Source organism: Eretmochelys imbricata, chromosome 4, assembly GCF_965152235.1.
Source record: "Eretmochelys imbricata isolate rEreImb1 chromosome 4, rEreImb1.hap1, whole genome shotgun sequence".
Taxonomy (NCBI): Eukaryota; Metazoa; Chordata; order Testudines; family Cheloniidae; genus Eretmochelys; species Eretmochelys imbricata.
Window position 1 is genome coordinate 12741894 of NC_135575.1, and position 20793 is coordinate 12762686.

Consider the following 20793-nt stretch of genomic DNA (forward strand, 5'->3'; position numbering starts at 1 on the left):
TTCTATACAAGGATTTTTATTTTTTAAACACACAATACCACATTCAAACTAGGTTTAATTCATCACTGGTGCTCAACTTCAAATGAAAAACACTGGCAGAAAACTTTAAGGCCCAGTGGGAGGCAGTGGAGAGGATGGCTCTGGGTCCTGGAGTCAGTGTGTACAAATACCTCATATTTAAGTTGTAACCAAAAACAGGGAGACTTTGATGGCCTCATCCACTAATGAATCTTGACGTTTCCAAGGCAAAATGGTATTTTAGGGACAGAATCTGTCCCCCTCACTCTGTGAAACCAATATGGCTGTTTGCAGAGTAAGATACTGTGCAACATGATTGAGGAGGACAGACTCTGGTCCTTACCGAAAGCTCAGTATAACAAACCTGACAGTTTTTTGGTCTCTTTTTACAGCAGATGTATAACGTGTCTATTTTATAGTCATCATACATTTATATTTCTTGCAATCCCATTTAACTGTACAATAAACTTATTGGTGTACAGTTAAAACTTTGTGTCCAGCTTTTACTCACCACATCCAGCTTTCCTTCATACCCGACTAAAATGAAAGCTATTTAACTCGGATCAATATAGTTAATACAGGAGCAGATCCTGATACCTTTACTCACATTGAGTATCCCCTTACTCTGTAAGCAGTCCCATAGGAATCAACCATTGCCGTTTTGCATTCTTTTAAATTCCATTGCAGCTTTGCATTCTTTTAAATCAGGCTCCCTTAAGATGTTTTAAATTGAGAATGGCGAAAGATGTGAGACATCCAAAAACCCCAAGTCCCTTTTGAAAATCTTGGTTTATGATCTTTGCCCCCTGCTTCCTTCACGGCGGAGCAATGAGGAAGCTTCTGAGGGGTGCTGATGAGTAGGTTGGGGGAATAGGGGCACATAACAAAATCCATATAATGTAACAAGCCAAACTGAACATGGATAATCAAAGAAATGAAAATAACAAGGCAGACTTCCTTAAAAGAGACACTAGCACAAGATGAGAGCAACTATAACATAGCCATTTGAAGAAAAGCTTTCCTGTTTATAAGCAAGATTTTTACATCTGGTGTCAACATAATACTCGTAGGCGTCCACAGAAGATAACTTCTCTTGCATCTTAGCTGGCTAGGCTAGAAGCTATAAATCACAAGCCTCCATGACAAGCAGACTGTGTCTTACTAAACAGTCATGCTAATCTGTCCGCACATGATCACAATTAACCAGGAGAATGGCCACCAATATCACCAATACAAGATCTCTGCTCCCACTTTTTAAAATTTAAATATTTGGAAGCTATATTTTCAGCTGGTGAGCAAACAATTAGCTGTCAATCTGACTCAGAGATCCCCACACACAGTGTGTGGGGTATGTTGTTCTAAACCAAAAATCAGCCATACATTTTCAGGCTTGTTTTAGATTAAAGGAGAAGAGCAAAACAAGAAGGAACAAAAGTACACACTGTACTCCCTCTGGGAGAGTTTATCTCCTCTGCCACAGGTTGTATCCGAATTCAAAACAACATGGCAGTTACTCCAGCCTACTCCTAGATATTTGAAAGTATAATCCACAGAAAACTAAAGTCATGAGGTACATAACTTTAAAGTCCATCTGACATCATTAATACTCTACATATGTTCAACATGCCCGTTGAGGCAGTGTGGGCATAACTGAATTGCTGAAAACAAACTCTGCTGCTGTAGTAAGGCATTTCTGTTCCCTGAAAATGCTCTGTCCAGGTATTTATATCAAGCCCATAACCATGGAATCTGGGCACTAAAAACCTGATCCAAAGCTCTATGAAGCCAAAGAAGACTTTCTATTGACTTCAGTGGGCTTTGGATCAGGCCCTCAGAGAATTCTGTATGCAAAATATAGAAGGATTTGTATTTTCCAGCCCTTCCTTTAATTATACTACTTGAGTGTCTAAGGAAGAGATCGTTTTCCATTGTTAACACCACCTGCCCATTGGGTCATTAGGACAGTGTCATGGAAAAGTGAATGCAAAAAGATAGTACTTCATTTCTACTCTGAAGGTGGTGGGATTTTTCTGGGATGCAGGGGGAAGAGAGGGAGTTTTTAATCTGCACAAACTAGCAAAATCTCAGTGGAATGAAGTTATGTGAGAAAAATGATTATTGTGTATGCAGTGTGCTAGTCACTTCACACAGCAGTGGGAAAACAATGCTCTTTCTCCAAAGGGCCTTTATGAGAATATAATTGGTAAGTGGGCAATGGTTTGAAAATCAAGGCAGTGTGTTTCCAGCTCCTTTGTCAGTATGTTGACTTTGTGGATTGCAGTCTCTTTTGGGCAGACACCTGTAATGTTTGTATGTCTGAATTGCCTAGCATGCTTGTGGGAGCTGGAACAATAACAATTGGGCCCACAGACAGAAAGATGACAGTAAAGCCGACAGGATGGGCTTCCCCTGTCCCCCATCCTATTCAGCTGGAGCCAGAAATCACCCATGTCCCCCAGGCAGAAGAAGGCAGAGCCAGCAAGTAGCTGCTCTGAACAAGGGGGGCCTTGAAGACAGGCTCTTGTTCCTACCTCCAGTTAGGCCTAGAGAGACTGACATACCACATCTCCAGGGAGATGGGAGCTGCTCAGGAGGCAGGTATCTGGCCAGCCATGACAAGCCCCTGCCCCAGTAAACAGCTGGACACCAGCCTACTGTGCCTCCATTAGGGAGATCTGTTCAGTACCGCACGGTGCTGGCTGGCCATTAGAACAGCCCCCAATGACTGGAGAGAGGAAGGTGCAAGGGAGAGGAGGAGAACACTGTTTAGACAAGCTAGTGGTATGGAATTGACACGGAGCTAATAAGGAATATGTCTCTCTCTCTCATCTGGATTACTTTGCTTATTTGTTGTTCTCCTTTCTCCAATCCTCCAGGTGTAAATTAGAGCTGGATGAAATTTTTCATTCAAGCCATTTTTTGACAAAAACTGGCCTTAAAAAAAAAAGAGGCAGAATTTTTTGTGGAATTTTTGAAAAAAATTTTCAAACGTTTTGATTAAAATTTTTTTTTAAAAAGTTTGTTTTTCAAAACCAAAAATACCACCCCGCTTTATCGTCCTTTTCTGCCCCTCCTTGTCTAGTGGCAAAAAAGAAAAAGGGAGAGGGGGAGATACCAAAAAAACTAAAACCCCTCAAAATTGGAGTTTTTTGGTCAAAACATTTCAATTTTTTTCATGAAACAGATTTACCATTTTTCAAACCATCACTAGTGTAAATTTTGTCTCCTCTTTGTTCTTTGGGTAGGGACCTTGTCCTGTTACCAGTTTGTAAAGGACCTAGCACCCTGTGGGTGCTAAATAAATAAAAGGACATAAAATCAAAGTACATGTATGTTCTCTTACAGTTATTTATAACATTTCCCTGGTACCAGGCATAGCAGCCTCTCTGAGCAGCAATGTTAAAATTTTCCTGTATGTGTCCACGACCATCTGGGCGGAAGGCCTTTCAGCTGGGTTCTTCTTCTTACATGCTGCATGGATGTCAAACAAATGGAACCTGACAATATCACTTCCTTCAACGTGCCCCAAGAAAAAATTGGAGACATCAGGAATTTTCCATATGTCCGTCTTCTCGTCATATGGAGGCATGAGGTCGTCTTCAAATGGCACCTCCTCTCCATAGGGCCAGAGCTGTTCAGGAGCTACAAACTCGCCTTGGAGCTCCCGATGGCCACACTTCACCAGCTTGCCAGCGCTCTTGTTCACAAGAGGCAAGGCATCCAAGTCATTCACTAGAACGTGAAAGTCACTTGTCAGCAGATACTGCGATAACACCTTGTCCAAGTCATTGGAATCACACATTACTAAGGTGCCCAAAGGACTGTTGTGCAAATAATGGATGATGCTCACATAGTCGATTGCGAGCATGAATCTGCGATGCCAAGTATTCAAGCCTTTATATTTGGGAAGGTCCAGCATTTTATTCAGGTTCTTCAGGGAGCCTAATGGGTGATACTGGGTAAGGATTGTGAACTGCTTCTCGCAATAGCCAAGCAGTCTGACAACATACTTGCTCTGGAGAGATTTCAGCATCTTCAGTCCATGAAGAAAATCTTCCTCCAGCTCTGAGTTGGCGAGCTGGGAAAGGGATACTTTGTTTTCCTTCCATTCAGAAAGAAAGACCTAAAAACAGAGCAAGAGACAAACAAAACATTTGGAACCTTTTCCTACTGATCAGCAGAAGCTATTATGGACCTGCAGGTAATGAAATAGCCACAAGATTGCAAGCTATGCATTCATGAGACACAATGCTGTTAAATGAACAAGTTACACAATTACAAACTAGACTTTAACTGCTACTGAAGTTGTTAGGTGAGGCTTTGTATACACCTACATGTTACAGTGGAGTTACTGCTAGCTGCACAGCACTGACATGGTAATTCCTGCATATAGTATTTACTGATCTCTTGTGCTCCCCTCATGAGCGTATGACTTGGATTAAATGCAAACTGGCCACTAAATCAAACTGTCTACAAGAGAGATCTTATACAGACCACTCTCTCTCCTGCCACCCTTACTCGATCTGAGGGCTTGTCTACACTACCGCTTGTCTACACTACCGCTGCCAGTCGATTTAAGCTATGCAATTTGAGTTACTCTAGTAATAGGGCTGTCAATTAATCGCAGTTAACTCACACGATTAACTGAAAAAAATTAATTGCGATTAATCGCACTGATAAACAACAGAATACCAATTGAAATGTATTCAATATTTGGATGTTTTTCTACGTTTTCAAATATATTGATTTCTATTACAACACAAAATACGAAGTGTACAGTGCTCACTTTATATATTTTTATTACAAATATTTGCACTGTAAAAGACAAAAGAAGTCGTATTTTTCAATTCACCTCATACAAGTATTGTAGTGCAATCTCTTTATCGTGAAAGTGTAACTTACAAATGTAGATTTTTTTTTTGTTACATAACTGCACTCAAAACCAAAACAATGTACAACGTCAGAGCCTACAAGTTCACTCAGTCCTACTTCTTGTTCAGCCAATCACTAATACAAGAAGTTTGTTTACATTTACGGGAGATACTGCTGCCTGCTTCTTACTTACAATGTCACCTGAAAGTGAGAACAGGCATTCACATGGCACTTGTGTAGCTGGCATTGCAAGGTGTTTACGTGCCAGATATGCTAAACATTCATATGCCTCTTCATGCTTCAGCCACCATTCCAGAGGACATGCTTCCATGCTGATGATGCTCATTAAAAAAAAGAATGTGTTAATTAAATTTGGGACTGAACTCCTTGGGGGAGAATTGTATGTCTCCTGTTCTGTTTTATCCTCATTCTGCCATATATTTCATGTTATAGCAGTCTTGGATGATGACCCAGCATATGTTGTTCATTTTAAAAACACTTTCGCTACAGATTTGACAAAACGCAAAGGAGGTACCAAGGTTTAACAATATGAAGTGCTGTCCAAAATCGGAGAGGGACGAGGTGTGGAGCATGCTTTCAGAAGTCTTAAAAGAGCAACACTTCGATGTGGAAACTACATACAGAACCCAAACTACCAAAAAAGAAAATCAACCTTCTGATGGTGGCATCTGACTCAGATGATGAAAATGAACGAGTCGGTCAGCTCTGCTTTGGATTGTTATTGAGCAGAGCCCGTCATCAGCATGGATGCATGTCCTATGGAATGATGGTTGAAGCACAAAGGGACATATGAATCTTTAGCACATCTGGCACACAAATATCTTGCAACGCCAGCTACAACAAGTGCCGTGTAAACACCTGTTCTCACTTTCAGGTGACACTGTAAACAAGAAGCCAGCAGCATTATCTCCTGCAAATTGTAACCAAACTTGTTTGTCTGAGCGATTGGTTGAAGTAGGACTGAGTGGACATGTAGGGTCTAAAATTTTACATTGATTTATTTTTGAATGTAGTTATTTTTTTGTACATAATTCTACATTTGTAAGTTCAACTTTCATGCTAAAGAGATTGCAATACAGTACTTGTATGAGGTGAATTGAAAAATACTATTTTTTGTTTTTTACAGTGCAAATATTTGTAATCAAAAATAAATATAAAGTGAGCACTGTGCACTTTGTATTCTGTGTTGTAATTGAAATCAATATATTTGAAAATGTAGAAAACATAAAAAAAAATTAAATAAATGGAATTCTGTTATTGTTTAACAGTGCGATTAATCACGATTTATTTTTTTAATTGCTTGACAGCCCTAGTTAGTAACATAACTCAAGTCGATGTAGCTTAGATCTACTTACTGCAGAGTCCACACTACGCTATGTTGATGGGAGATGCTCTCCTGCCAACATTGCTTCCACCTCTCATTGAGGTGGAGTACAGAAATCGATGGGAGAGCAATCTCCCATCGATTTGAGCGTATGAAGACCAGCCCTGAGAAGCATCATACTCCCAAGCAGTGCTGTTGATTTCAGCACCACTTCTTGCAGAGTAACTTACGATTCAGTGTAAGTGAGGCAAAGTCTGACTCTATGGGATTCTGTTTATGCCATCTATAGTCATCATAACTCTCTGCGTGTCTATAATAATTAGTTACTGTGGAGACAATTATCCCAGAAGCAGCATATGCACTGATAATCAGCCAACACACCATGTGAACTTTTCCTCTTGGAGATCCACCTACCCAACATGATACTAACCTTTTTCACAGCCCCTTCACCAACACACTTCAGTTTCCTGACTTCTGTATTTATGGCTTCACAAGTCAGCCAGGACGAGCAATTTTTCAATAGTCCTAATCTGAAGTACCCAAATGGGCAGAGGCTGGAGTCCACGTCAGGCTGCACAGTGGTGACGGAGAAATTGTTGAGATGCATGTACAGAAGGAAATTCAGGAGCAGCACAGCTAGAAGCAGCAGCACCAACAAGACTGGAGGAATTTCCCTTCGGAGCAGCTCTTTTTTAATGTAATGGAGTTTTTTGTCCATGTTGCTATCTTCTACATTCTCTGTAATACACAAACAACCCAGTAAACACAAGACTCTTTTGTGACAAGGAAAGACAGGGGACAAATGTTTGGGGGCCTTTTTGCAAAACCCTCTCCCTCTAGCCACCCAAATACTCCATAAGATATTTAAAGAGAAACCATCAGTGTGAAATAGAGTCAGCTGATTAAAAAAAAAAAAGAAAAGCACTTCGAGCTCTACTCCTGCCTCCACAGCCCCCTGTCCTTTTTTGTGATTTTTACAAACATAGGCCCCAGTCCACAAATATGCTTTGTCCAGGAAGTGAAGGAGCTCTGCATGGACCCAGGGAGAGGAAAGCAGAGCTGCAGAGGCAGGGAGAAGGAAGGACTGCTGCTGTCATATTGGTCAGCAGGTGCGACGGTGTTTGTACAGCGCCTGGCACGGGGCGAGTGGCCCCAGACCTGTCCATTCAGCAACGGCCTGACATTAGGGTACCCCTGGACAGGCTGTTATTGCCAACCGAGGCGTGTAAGGCCCGATCGTTGTGTCTGTCACCCCAGCGAACCGGTGTGACTCCGGAGCAGGCGCCTTAGCCCGCGGGCCGGGGAGGGAAGGGGCTGCGTGTCGGAGCGGGCACGGCACAGACCTCGCCGAGCCCCGCCGCGAAACCCGGCCGTGCCGCTCGCGGGGCAGGAGCCGCCCGCCCCCGGGCCGGGACTTACCTCAGCCCGCTCCCGGGCCCTGCCCCGGCATGCACCGCCCCCGCCCCCGCCCCCAGCCCGCTCCAGCCTTCTCCGGTCCCGGGGGAGCTGGGCCCGCAGGCGCTGCCAGCCCGGCCCCTTCCCGCCAGCCCGGGCCCAGCCCCGGCCGGGAGCCGAGAGCCGCAGCCCCCGCGGGCGGGAGAGCGGAGTCCCGGCCGGCCGGCCGGCGGCGCGGGGATGGCGGGGCCCGGCCGGGGATGGCGCCCCTCGGCCACCCTCTGCCTGGCGGTGACCGCCCTGAGCGCCGCGCTGCTGGCGCCCGGCCTCACCCAGCCGCACGGTAATGCCCCCCCCCCGCCTGCCTGGCCTGAGCCGCCCCCCGCCTGCCTGGCCTGAACCGCGCCCTCCCCCGCGGCTTCCTGCCTGGCCTGGCCTAAGCCGCTCCCCTCCCGCCTGGCCCGGCCCCCCGCCTGCCTGGCCTGGCCTGAGCCGCCTCCCTCCCTCCCGACTGCCCTGAGGGCCCCCCCCGCCTCCCTCCCGCCTGGCCTGAACCCCCCCCCACCTGCCTGCCTCCCTCCCTCCCACCCGCCTGGCCTGAACCCCCCCCCCCCCCGGCTTCCTGCCTGGCCTGGCCTGAGCCGCCTCCCTCCCTCCCGACTGCCCTGAGGGCCCCCCCGCCTCCCACCCGCCTGGTCTGAACCCCCCCCGGCTTCCTGCCTGGCCTGGCCTGAGCCGCCTCCCTCCCTCCCGACTGCCCTGAGGGCCCCCCCCAACTCCCTCCCGCCTGGCCTGAACCCCCCACCTACCTGCCTCCCTCCCTCCCACCCGCCTGGCCTGAACCCCCCCACCCCGGCTTCCTGCCTGGCCTGGCCTAAGCCGCTCCCCTCCCCTCCCCTCCCGCCTGGCCTGGCCCGGCCTGAGCCGCCCCCCCCCGCCTCCCTCCCGCCTGGCCTGAGGCCCCCCGCCACCTGCCTCCCTCCCTCCCGGCCTGAACCCCCCCCCCCCCTGCTTCCGGCCTAGCCTGGCCTGAGCCGCTCCCCTCCCGCCTGGCCTGAGCCGCCCCCCCCTCACCTGCCTGCCTCCCTACCACCTGGCCTGAACCCTACCCCCCTTCCTGCCTGGCCTGGCCTGCCCTGAGCCCCCCCACCTCCCTCCCTCCCGGCCTGAACCCCCCCCCTATCTGCGTGGCCTGAGCTCCCCCTGCCTGCCTGCCTCCCTCTAGTCTCGCCTGAACACACACCACCGCCCCCCTCCCTCCGGCCTGGCCTGGCCTGGTTCCCCTCCCCCCCCCCCCCGCCTCCTCTCCCCCCGCCCCGGCCTGAGCCGCTCCTCCCACCCTGCGTCTGGCCTGATTCCCCCCCAGCCTCCTGTTCCCTCCTCCCCGCCTAGCCTGAGCCCCCCGCCCACCTGTCCTGAAACCCCCATCTTCTCCCCCCACCCCGCTCTCCACTCCATTCCCCCCACTCCGCCCTGCTCTCCATTCCTTCCCCCCCTCTGGCATGAACCACCACCTGATCTGCTCCCCCTCATTCCACCCCTGTCTGCTTCCCCCGCCCGGCCTGCCCCCCATTCTCCTGTGCCTGGCTTGCCCTGCCAGCTGAATTGCTCCTGCCCAGTCTGGCCGCTATTTCCTTCTCCCCCACACCTGCAGTTGCCATATGTCCCAGTTTTATAGGGACAGTTCCAATATTCAGGGCTTTGTCTTATACAGGCATCCATTACCCCCCCACCCCCTCCCAATTTTTCACACTTGCCACACCCTTTTGTCTGCCCCTTGTCTTCCCCCATCACTTCATCTGCCCCCCTTCCCTCTACCCCTGCCTCCTTCTCTCTACTTGTCTGTCACGCTCTCCCCACTGCCCTTTCGCACTCCATGCTCTCTCTCTCACACACACGCCCCCTCTTCTCCCCAACTCAGTCTCTCCATCACTCTCACTCCCCTACCACCTTCCTGTGTCCCTCCCCCAGTTTCAGGGGTACTCTGTCTGTTCTCTGCAGTAGTGCTCCCATCCTTGCCTGGATTGGGCTGGGGTTGGTTTTCCATTCTCCTGTCCTCCCAAACATGTTTCATAGCTAGAAATGCCTGCCTGGTTTAGAACAAAGCTCTTTGCTTGGGCACACCACAGACTGGAGCTCCGCTGGGATCATCCCCACCTAGGCCCGAATCTGCAGGTTACTATTCGTGGAGCTGAAGTTGCGTATCTTAGGTCAACCCCCCCGTGTAGATCAGGGTTAAGTTAGTAAAAGGCAGGCTATGAGCAAAAGTCAGGCCCTGCAATAAGCAAAGGCTTGCTTACAAGTTCACTGTCTGGTACGTGAACTTGGCAAAGACATGGTGAGCCATAGCTAAAACACAGGCACTCCTAAGAACAGGGTGGATCTGATTTAAATTACTAGTCAGGAAGACTCAATTTAATCATGGATTTCTACATAAAAGTGCATTCTTGTTGGTTGTTAAAACCTTAATATATATTCTTCACAACTCAGATAGATGTAGGTTTCATTTTTAGAAGGTACACACTATACATTTTTAAGTGATTTATTTTGAAAACTTCAGATTAGTTTTACAGCTATATCAGAAAATGAATGAATGATTGGTTATTTCATTTACCAAACGTAATTGAAGCAGATATTTATGAAGTCATTGGGAGGTGAACTATCTCCAATTCAACAGGTTAATCATTAATATTTGGAGGATTTTCTTGCCATGCTATATTAGGAGGAGAACATCACCAGACAGACATTTAAACTGTTTTATTTAAGTAAAACAACAGCGTTATGCATTCTGGATTCTTTTCTTCAACAGCAAACATATAAGATTTTAATAAAACAAGCATATGAATTTTTGAATTTAGTTAAACATTCAAGTTTTTTAAAATCAGGTTTGTTTTTGTTAAAATTTGTTTTAACTAAAATAGTTAAATGAAATATTTAAAAAAAACAACAAAAATTAAATCGACTATGTCCACCAGGTCAACACGAGAAACTTAAAATATTGGCTTCTACAGCTAACTCAGTCGTCTTCACCTTCATTTTCCTGTTTGTTCATAATCTGGAAAAGAAAAACAAGCTCTTCTGCTTTTCCAGGTCCCAAATGATTTCTCAATTTGGAATGAATTAGTCCAAAGGAAGAAAATATTCTTTCTGCGCTGGCAGAAGAGGCTACTACTGTTAAAAGTGAGATTATCAGTTCAACAGTCTCTGAATCCAAGTGTTTAAGTGACTTCCATCAGTTCACTGGTGTGACTTTTTTTAAAACATCATCAGCAAACATATTTCTTGAAGGGTTCACCTTTAGCTCTGAAGTTTATTATAGTTGGCACTATGGAGGGATGATTGCTGGATGTCCATGTCCTAGCCAACTCCTCTTCTTCAGCCGTTAAGGTTTGACTCTGGTACCGACTATTGAGAATATTTGTAAGAAAATGAGCTGGAGATAGTGCTTGTCCCATTCGGTTTTTTTAGTGCTTGTAATTTAACGCTGTCATTGCATAGTTCTCTTTTTAAGATCTCACTCAGTTCCTTCCAAATTTCAACAGCGTCAGCAATAAAACAGTTATTTCCCTGCATTCTGTTCAAGGCTACGGAAATAGGCTTCAGGGTACTCAGCCTGTGTTCAGCATTTCTCTTAAGCCCAATGCTGAGAACTTTGGCTGTGACAGGAACACCTATTTTTTCACAATTTTGTTCACAAGCTATCATCAGATTAGGCCAGTTCTTGATCTAGTGCTCAAAACAGTCCACTGCTGAGTTCCATCACATGTCTTGTGGGGGAGTTGGCTTGGTTCCTCCCACTTTTTTCAGAGCAGCTGGTGCAAAGTGGTTGTTATGGAAGTATTTTGCAATTTCAACCTTAGCCTTTATTTCTGAAACACTGAAGTCTTTGGCTAGGAGGTGCATCAAATGAGCACTGCAACTGTATGTTATTAGCTTGGGACTCTCTTCCAAATTTCTTCTCATCTTGGATACATTTGCAGCATTTTGTGTGATGAAGCTGCATACTAGACATTTGAATTTTTTTTCACAGTTTGTTGTAGCTTTTACTGCTACTTCTTGTAAGTATTCTGCTGTGTGTGCATTTCCTAATGTATCAATTGTTTCTGTAAGGAAGACATTCCCTTCTGTTACACAAGCACATGCAACAGGATCATTGTGGACATTGTTCCACCCATCAAGACTCAGGTTAACAATTTCACATTTTGCACACTGCTCAATTTCTCTTTTACAATTTTTCTTGCTTACAACACTCCTGCTAATACATCCCAGAATGATGTTTGCTTTTTTATTTTTATTTTTTTTTGCAACAGTGTTACACTGGTGATTCACAGTCCAGCAGTTTGCCTGCGACATGTGCTCTGTTGGGTGAAATGTATTCTGGTCTTAATGACTGAACCATGTTAATGAAGTGTGGGTTCTCTATGCAACAAACTCTCCTTTCCGTATGATTAACAAACCAGGCAATTTTTTCATCAATTACCTCTTTCTGTAATCTGCTGGTTCTTATCTATTATTGTTTCTGGATGATGGCGTTTTTTTTTTTTCTTTTTGCTACAGGTGATAAATATATTGTGGCTATGTGACATACATGATGTGACTGAAACACTATCATTGGCAGATAACTCTGAAACTATATAAAATGATGGTGATCTTTAAGGTGGAGAGTCTTCAGAATCCTGTATGTCGAGGATGGATTCTCCTAAACAAAATAAGCCAATGCAGTTATTTAATTATTATTACCATACTGCTCATTTAGTATTACTTATTGCATTCACTGACAGTACTACTTTAAAGGTGAAATTGTAAAAGGAAAATCTGCCTATTTCAGGTCTTTATTTTTTATGACAACTGCATCTAAAATGCTAGTACCATAGAGTAACAACTATATTTTTTGCTCAAACATGAGAATTCAAGAACAGTCCAGAAGAAAGACAGGCAGTCCTCAAGAAAGAAGTATGAAATAAAAAAGTTTACCAACCTGAAGATCCTGCATGTTCAGACATGTTTCTTTCATCATCCTCAGGACAGCTTCCTTCTGAGAAGGAACACTTCTTCATGATGTTGTTTCATTCAGTCAACCGGCCTTGCATTTCTTTGTTGCGCTGTTTGCATTTTGCACACATGCCTGTCTTACCCACGGGTAGAGGAACTTCATTAAAATGTTCCCAAACTTGGTCTCTTTTATGGCCTGCTGCCATTATAGATTTTCCCTTCTAGTGAGAGAATGGTATGGTAGATCGCAAATCAATGAAGGTTACACTCCAAAAGACCTCTAGACTTCTGGAATATGCTGCTCAAACAGTTTCACTTTTGTTTCTACTGCCTGTCCCTCCCTTCTCACATTTATCTCCAGACTTCTTCTCCTTGTCCAGATCTATTCTGCCCACAACAATCTTCTATTCATTGAACTTTTTGAAACTTTGCACTTTTAGAGAGAGGTAAGAGATTGACTCTGTGTACACAAATTTGCAGAGGGACAATAGGGTTGAGGTCTGTTATTTCTTACCTCTATATATTATTTATTTATTTATTTATTTTAAAACATTTTTGCTGTTATCGAGCATGTTATCTCTGGAGACACAAATCCACAGTTTGAGAACTGTAAAACTAAGCATCTCTGATAGTATCTTCTAGACTGAGCACTGAGTCCTGTTGGGTAGATAGAAAGATTAACCTAAATAATCGGTACAGAAGCCCCTGGAACCCCATAAGATTGGGTCCCTAATCCATGAACTACTATTAGAACTCATTAACAAAACTTTTCTTAAACATTACATGAATATATTGTCTCATACTATAGAATTAGAATTTATAATCCGTATTCCATGATGCGATATCTTTGAGATATAATGTATCTTAATTCAAACTGTCTTTAGATAGGTTTTTTCCTCAAAAAGCATTTGATCAAAAAAATCCGATTTAAATTAAAAAAAATCTGATTTTTTTTTTTAAATCATTGATTTTTATCCACCCTGCCCAAGAAGTACTAGGCACTGCGTATTCATATAGACACATTCCAGAAGGTTAGTACAGGTACACCCCAACATAGAGTTATGGCATAAATACAGTCCTGGGAGATGGTATAGGAACACATCAACCCCAAGTATGGCAGGGCAGGGTGATGGACGAAGATGTTTTGTTTAAACCAGGTACAAGCTGTAGGGTCAGTAGTCTCAGGGGAGTAATACGTATCAATTGTTTGTATCAATGTATGAAAGAGAAGTCATAGGAAGGGCACTTTTGTTCAGCCTAGGGGACAGCAGAAAGTCCCACTGCTGACTGAGCTGGTCCATTGTCAGAGGCGTACGTGTGTTAGTGTGCATGTAGAATCTATGGGGTGCTAGGACTGTGCTTCTTCAGCAATAAACCTGGCCAAGCGCCTTCGCCACCGAAGGCTGTGGTCTTTCTGGGTAGTACTATCAAGGTCTGGTGAGCCAGCTGTCTGTACAGAGCTGGAGTGGCACACAGTGAGAACACACACGTATGCCAGCTGACAACAAGTTCTGGGCAGTGACAGGGTGTGAAGTAACTCGCAGGATCAGGGCCCTGGAGCTCATCCAGAAGAGATTCCTATCTCCACACAAAACAAAATGGGACTTTGTATATATGTAGGTTCTGCCTTCTGATGATTAGATTCCTGGATGAGAGCACCTAGTCTGCGGGGAGCTCAGGGGGAGCAGGTACTACCCCTGCACTGTCCCTCTCTCCTGCCCCCTTGCGACATCTGTGGGTATGTCTATACTGAAACTAAAAGGTGTGTTCTTAACTTGGGATTGCCTGCTTGGGTTTCAACAGCAGGGAAGACTTGGCAACTTGGTTTATAACTGGGGCCTAACTGCATTGCATCGGGCACAAAAATTCTCACATCCCTGAGCAACATAATTAAGCCAACATGACCCCCATTGTAGACAACACTAGGTTGATGGAAGAATTCTGCCGTTGACCTAGGTACTGCCTAGTGGGAAGATGGATTAAGTGCAGCGATAGGAGAATCCCTCCCGTTGCTGTAGTGATTGTCAACACTGAGGCACTACAGTGGCTCTGCTGTAGCATTTGAAGTGTAGACACAGTCCTGGTTTATATCTAGATATTAGCTTGACCTAGCTGTCTCACTCAGGGCTGTGAAAAATTTTGTGGCCCATGTGACATAGTTAGGCCAACCTAGCCTTCGCTGTAGACACCGCTAAATTGATGGAAGAATTCTACCACGTCTTGGAGAGATGGGTTATGTATATGGATGGATAAGTCCCTTCTGTCGACGTAGGAAGCGTCTATGCTGCCATGGCACAACTGCAGCACTGTATCTGTGCTGCTGTAGCCACATACCTTCAGTCTGTACGTCAATGGTGAATGCTCTTGTTACCTGGCCAGTCTGATTCCCCCGTGCAATAATAGTACTCCGGAGCCATGCTGAGGCGGAAGCAGGGCTGGAGAGATTGGGCCTTTCCCATACAATTTCTGTGGTATATAGATTCTCCAGTATGAACCGCCGTAAATGTGTGAGAATTGGTAAGGCTGCGATATGATGTCTACTGAGCTATTGTCATTCTGTTAACCGAGTTGCCTTCTGTCCTGAAGTGTGTTATGCAGAGTTTTCCCTTTCACAATATTGATATACGTCTTTCTCTCCATTTCTGCATCGTAACAGATTTATCCAGAAAGAGACCCTTAGGGCTGAAAATTGATCAGGCTTTACTGCTGGTGCACAATGAGTTGATCCATGAGAACTTGACGGTCTCCTGGCTTTCTGATTATTGTTACCAGGTAAACAGCCCTCTCCCTTTGTATGCTATGTAAGGTTTCCTTCTAGGGGAAGGCAAGGATATGGCCCTGGACCCAGGGTCTGATTGCAGCTCATGTAGACAATCCTGAGCTCGTGGACACAATCTAGCCAGGTAGCAAAGCAGTGAAGCCACAGCAGTGTGAGCTTCATTGTGGGCTGTACAAGCCTGCCCAGAACTGTGGATAATTACTCGTGGGGCCAACCCATGCTGCAGTGTGTGCTGCCACACGCCTTCCCCATTCCAGCACCCAAGATAGCTAGATTAAAGCTAGCAGGGTTATGTCTGCGTGAGCTACAGTCGCACCCTGCGACTGCAGTGTAGACACACCCAAAGACTTGTTCCCCTAAGGGATTGTGGAAATACTAGTGTTTTGAAAGTCCTAGTTTTCTGTTGCCCAGTTTTTTCAGCTAGTTCTTGGATGGGCAAAGGATCCGTGTCATAGACGGTGGGGAAAGGTGGACATCTTCCAGGCTCCCCACAGCCTCCAACATCTTCTCCCCCAGCTCCTTTATCCCTCGTGAGCCCTGACCCCATTCTGGACCCTCAGCCAGTGAATGACAGATATCTATGGGACTCATACCCTCAACAATGTCTTGAGGGAAAGAGCAGCAGGATGCAAAAGAAGGATAGGTCATTTCTTTGGATAATGAGACTGTCCGTAGTTACAATGCAATTGTAAAGATTTCTTTTTAAGTTTGAAAAGTGTGTAAACCCTCATGTTTTAGGGCATAAGCTAACCACGGATGACTGGTGAGGGGTTAAGAAGAAAGCTCCTTAATGGTCAGGTTATTCCATAATTATCTCCTTCAGGCTTTCTTGTATCTTCCTGGTGCTAGCCCTGTCAGAGACAGGATGCTGGGCTACTTGCTCTGATCTGGTATGGCATTTCCTGTGTTCTTAGTGGAGTGTGTGTCGTGTTTTTAAATGATCAACTTTCCAGTATTTTAATTTGTTTCTTTTTTGTCATTTGTATTTAATGGGTTGGGTTTTAGCCCTTTTGAAAATCCCACCCTGGGCGCCTAACTTTAGGCTCCTATTTTTGAAAATCTTGCCCAATAATTCTTCCTTCAGCTGCAGCTCACAGAAACGTTACCTCCTTGCTGTTGGACAAACCAGGCTTCCTCTGTACTCTTCTTTGAATTAAAAAATAATAATACTTTTGCTCTGCCTGGTAAAATCAAGTAGGTTTTTTATTTTTGTAATCCTTCATCTGTCCTCATTTTCTAGTGCTTGCATCAAGATCTGGTATCTGTCCCAATGAGCAACGCTTCCGGAAAGCCCAGCATTGTAGCAGTTGCCGTGGATTCTCAGCATCCAATCACCCTACAGCTCAATGGCACTAGGGCAGGCAGAGAGTTTCCCAGGTTTGTAACTGATCTGAAGATAATGTATGTTGAAATAACCCAGTAATGCTTACATTTTCTGTCATTTGCCAGCCACTGTCCCTAAAGTCTGTGGCCTCCTCACCGCAGTTATTACTGAGCACTTCGGAAGTTAGATTTGCAATTTAATCTTCATCTTACCAACAGTATAAAAATATAATTTGTTACAATAGTGCCTAGCTCATCCAATCACAAGTGGCACCCCGTAGTGCTGTGTGCTGTACAGACACACATAGAGACAGAGTTTAAGGCCAGAAAGGACAACCAGATCATGTAGCCTGACTTCCTGGATATCACAGGCCACTAGGCACCCGCACACTAAACCCAACAACAAAATCAGACCAAAAGTCTATGAAGTCATGGTTCCTGCGACATAGTCTATAGCGTAAGAAGTCATGTGATGTACGAAGGGTGGAGTGGGTCAAGGGTGGGTTGGAGCGATCAAACGATACAGTAGGGGAAGCCAAGCCAGTGCTGACAAAGAAGTGGCTTTGGGAGCTGCTGGGTGGCCAATCAAAGAAATGGCTGAATGAACAGTGCATTGAAAGCACCAAATCAGGGAGCAGGAGCCAAGCTGCAGTAACTATGGCAATGCAACTAGAAGACCTCACCAAGTAGGAAAAAAGAAAAATCTGGGCACAGGCTGGGCCCTTTACAGCCCCATCTCCTTTTGTATGCGCAGGGAGAGGCGGTCACTGCAGCCCCGCAGCAAGGAGGAGCATGGGCTGTGTGCTTCCCAGCGTGCCCCTACCCTTCTTCCCATTGCCCTGTTTTTGAAGCCCTTCCTTTCTTTCAGTCCACCTCCCAGCTGGCCGAGCCTGTAGCCCAGCGGTGCCTACCACAGTACCTGCAGGCAGTAGAGATTGCACAGCAAGTACCAGCACAGGTTCCCTTTCTGTCTCCCTTAATTCTTTGCAGGATCCATTATCATTTTGGAGAATTTGGGAACTATTCTCTTGTGGTAAAGAGCTTTGATAGCAGCACCAAGATGATTTCCTGTGACATCATCATCAATGAAAGTCCTGTCAACAGCCATCTCCGTACGTACCACTTTATTTTCCCCTTTCCTTGTGTAAATCAAGTTGTTGTTTTTTCCTTTCAGGAAATCATCTCATTAAAATTCTCTTTAGCCCCCTTCCTAGCAAATCCTTGAGCCTAATGAACTCCCTGCATCCACTCCCTGTGCACCTGCTCCCATGCCACAGAGCATCTGTTATCCATTTGGCCCAAGCAGTTAGCCGATATTCAGGGGTCTTGCAGATTGTTCCTATTAGGAGGAGGAATTGATGATGGAGTCAGGGATCTCTTTGATGTGATCCTGTTTATTTACAAAGATTGTACAAAGTCTTATTTCTCTGAATACAGTAGGAATCAAACTGCATGAGGCAGTTTCTTCGCTTAGAGTCCCAAGCCTCTTTCAGCCAGCACTCTACCCAAACATTCTCTCTCTTAGCTTTTTTTCAGGGCCATGCTACAGGTGCATCTCTATGTGCATCTAGGCTTCCTTGCTACCTTCTCCAGGACATTTTGTGGTTTTTCTGCTGCCTCTAACATACAGACACACAGCTGCAATCATATCAATCCCCTGCCTTTGTCATTTTTCCTCTGGGAAACCCCTTGAACTATATGGCCCAGGCTTGCATGCGGCTCAGTCTTTGGGAGCTAGTTTTCCATTGTTTTATCTATTACTGAACAAAGGGCCATTTTATTTTTCTCTCATTTAGCCTGAAGGGAAGGCAGTTATCAAACCCAACAGCTTCAAGGTGGTATGATTGCCCAACTCCCATCATAACACATCTCTGGATTAAATACAGTGACCACAGAATTGCCTCCGCTACAGTTTTGTCCTTTCTACTCTGCTATTTCCCCTACTGCACAGCTTGATTTCTCTTCCCTGATGGACTCCATCACTTACATCCTTCATTGCCCTTCTCCAGCTTCGACTCTCTCTTCAAATCCACTCCTCTTCATGTCCCTGCCTCCCTTTTGACCCGAGATTCTGCTACTTACTTCTGGGAAAATATTGACTCTGTGTAATGTGAGCTCTCCTCCTTCCCTTTCCTCTGCCAGCCCTGCTACACCACCACCTTCCCACACTCAGCTACCTGCTCCTTACTCAGACGTTGGATGGTCTTTCATACCTTCTTCCTCCAAACCCTTGATCCTATTACTTCCTTACTTCTCCAACAACTGCCTTTCTTCTTTCCCTCTTACTTATTTGTGATCTCTGCCTCTCATCCGGCTGCTCCTCTCAATATCCTCTGTTCTCCTGAAGGTCACCAATGAACCCATTCCTGTCTGAGACCATTTACATCCTTTCTCACTTGTTAGCTATGCCCTCCTTCCCAGCTTTCCAGGAGGTTTCCTGACTCCATGCTTGAATGCTCTCCTGCCTGTAGTGTCTACCCTTTCCACTGTCCTGTCACTTTCTGCTCTCCGTTGGTGCCAGGGGCAGGCCACACCATATCAAAATGCTCCAGTTGGTTGTGTAAGACAGTCAAAAATGTCTGCAGGGTTGCTGGGTTGTTTTAAAGTGCATCAGACGCTTCTCAGTGATGTCTGGCTCAAAAGCATCCCAAACAAACAGTGAAAGCTGGGCTCAGGAGACACCCAGCGGCATAGCCAGCTGTCTTCCAGGTCTCACCTCATATTTGGGGAAGGGGCAGGATATATATACGCCTTCATCTCCTAGGATGCCTTACCCCAGCCCAGGACCGCAATCTGGCTGGCAGGAAATATATTTGTGAGTAACCCTGCTTCTCTGGATCCCAGAGGGAGGCCATCTGGAAACTGCCCTGAGCCAGGCCTTTTCCTCACCATGGAGGGGGGTGGAGCTTTCCAGCCTGCCCTGCTCCTGGAGCACCACTTGTCGGCCCTAAAAGCAGAGCTGGCAGTGTTTTCTCCCAGAATGCCACTCTGACACCCCTTTCTCTTGCTCTTTGACCTTGATCTGTCACACAGGTATGTCTCCCGGCAAAATGTACAGTGGCATAGCACTGGCCCAGGTGGCCTCCCTCACACCTTAAGGGGCTGGTACATCCCATTACAGTGTCCCGTGGGCTTCTGTTCTTGGCCTGCTGCTCTTCTCCTTCTTTATCTTACTATTTATTTATATACGTTACATGATCACGCAGAGGCCTTGACCACGATTGGGCCCTGTTTTGTGCAATACTGTACAAACACATAGCATGAGCCAGTCCCTGCTCCGAAGAGCTTACAGTCTAAACAGGCAAGACAGACACAAAAGCAAAAAAGTCACAAGGTATGTGTCTGTGTTCTGTTTTAAGATTTAAAACTTCCTTCTCCTCCTCCCAAAACATACACCCAGCTTGTTCCTCTGCACTCGGTGAGCCCTGCTTCTGCCACAAAGCTTTGGGTTTGTTTGTTTAACCTTGTCTAGCCACCCATTTTGTTTTATGTTAATACCTGTTGTCTCTCTTCTCTGTGTGTCCCTCCCAGAGCTGTTTCACTCTCTAATCAGCATCCTTCCCTATTCTTGCTCTTTGTAATAATATTTCCATTCCTTTAACTCTAAAGAGACTACACCTGTGTGAAATAGTGATGTTTTTTATTTCATGGCCATACCAAAAATTGTGTGTGGGGGGTTAATTTCAGGTTGAACAAAACATTTTGTTTTGTTTTTGAGCCCTATTACATGTTTTTTATTTTTAATAAAATTGAAGTAAGCTTTGACATGAAAAGTCATTTCAGTTCAAAAAAAACTGAAATGCTCCAAAAAGGTCAAAGTGAAATGTTTTGTTGTTTTGGAATATTTTTAGATTTTGGGGGGGCAAACAATTTGGCAAATTTGTCTTAAATTTGTGAAATATTTCAATGCCCCCGAATCTGCATTTTTTTGGTGAAATAGTTTTGACCAAACTGTTTCCCTGAGCTCTAACAGAGACATTCCCTATGCTTGCAAACTCAGCGTGTCTTTGACTTCGCTACCTCTTTTACTCCTTGCATTCAGGCTGTTTCTAAATCCAGCCAGTTCTTC

The 20793-nt window shown here is 45.3% G+C and overlaps 2 protein-coding genes across 5 annotated transcripts in view; one reads left to right on the top strand and one right to left on the bottom strand.

The window, feature by feature from the left end:
- On the bottom strand, positions 1–7672 carry POMK (protein O-mannose kinase). 2 transcript variants are annotated; one of them, XM_077814867.1, is made up of 3 exons: positions 7655–7672; positions 6666–6973; positions 1–4141 (listed from the first exon to the last, which is right to left on the bottom strand). In XM_077814867.1, exons 2-3 carry the CDS (start codon positions 6951–6953, stop codon positions 3368–3370), a joined length of 1062 nt encoding a protein of 353 aa, XP_077670993.1. In that variant the 5' UTR covers positions 6954–6973; positions 7655–7672; the 3' UTR covers positions 1–3367. The 2 variants fall into 2 exon arrangements, with proteins under 2 accessions (XP_077670993.1, XP_077670992.1); XM_077814866.1 differs by lacking the exon at positions 7655–7672 and adding an exon at positions 7579–7597.
- Positions 7673–7717: 45 nt separating this feature from the next.
- Positions 7718–20793, top strand: part of HGSNAT (heparan-alpha-glucosaminide N-acetyltransferase) — a 31563-nt gene continuing 18487 nt past the window's right edge. For 2 of the 3 annotated variants that reach the window (XM_077814862.1, XM_077814865.1), the window contains exons 1-4: positions 7755–7973; positions 15279–15394; positions 16642–16778; positions 17715–17836. In XM_077814862.1, the coding sequence (XP_077670988.1) occupies positions 7871–7973; positions 15279–15394; positions 16642–16778; positions 17715–17836 (478 nt within the window). In that variant the 5' untranslated portion in view covers positions 7755–7870. Of the gene's footprint in view, positions 7974–15278; positions 15395–16641; positions 16779–17714; positions 17837–20793 lie in introns of all 3 variants that reach the window. The other variant, XM_077814864.1, reaches the window with a different exon arrangement.

Coding starts and splice junctions, on each gene's coding strand:
- POMK (XM_077814867.1), bottom strand. CDS start 6,953: ATGGACAAAAAACTCCATTACATTAAAAAAGAGCTGCTCCGAAGGGAA. Junction 4,142..6,665: donor GTGAAGGGGCTGTGAAAAAG/GTTAGTATCATG, acceptor CTCTGTTTTTAG/GTCTTTCTTTCTGAATGGAA.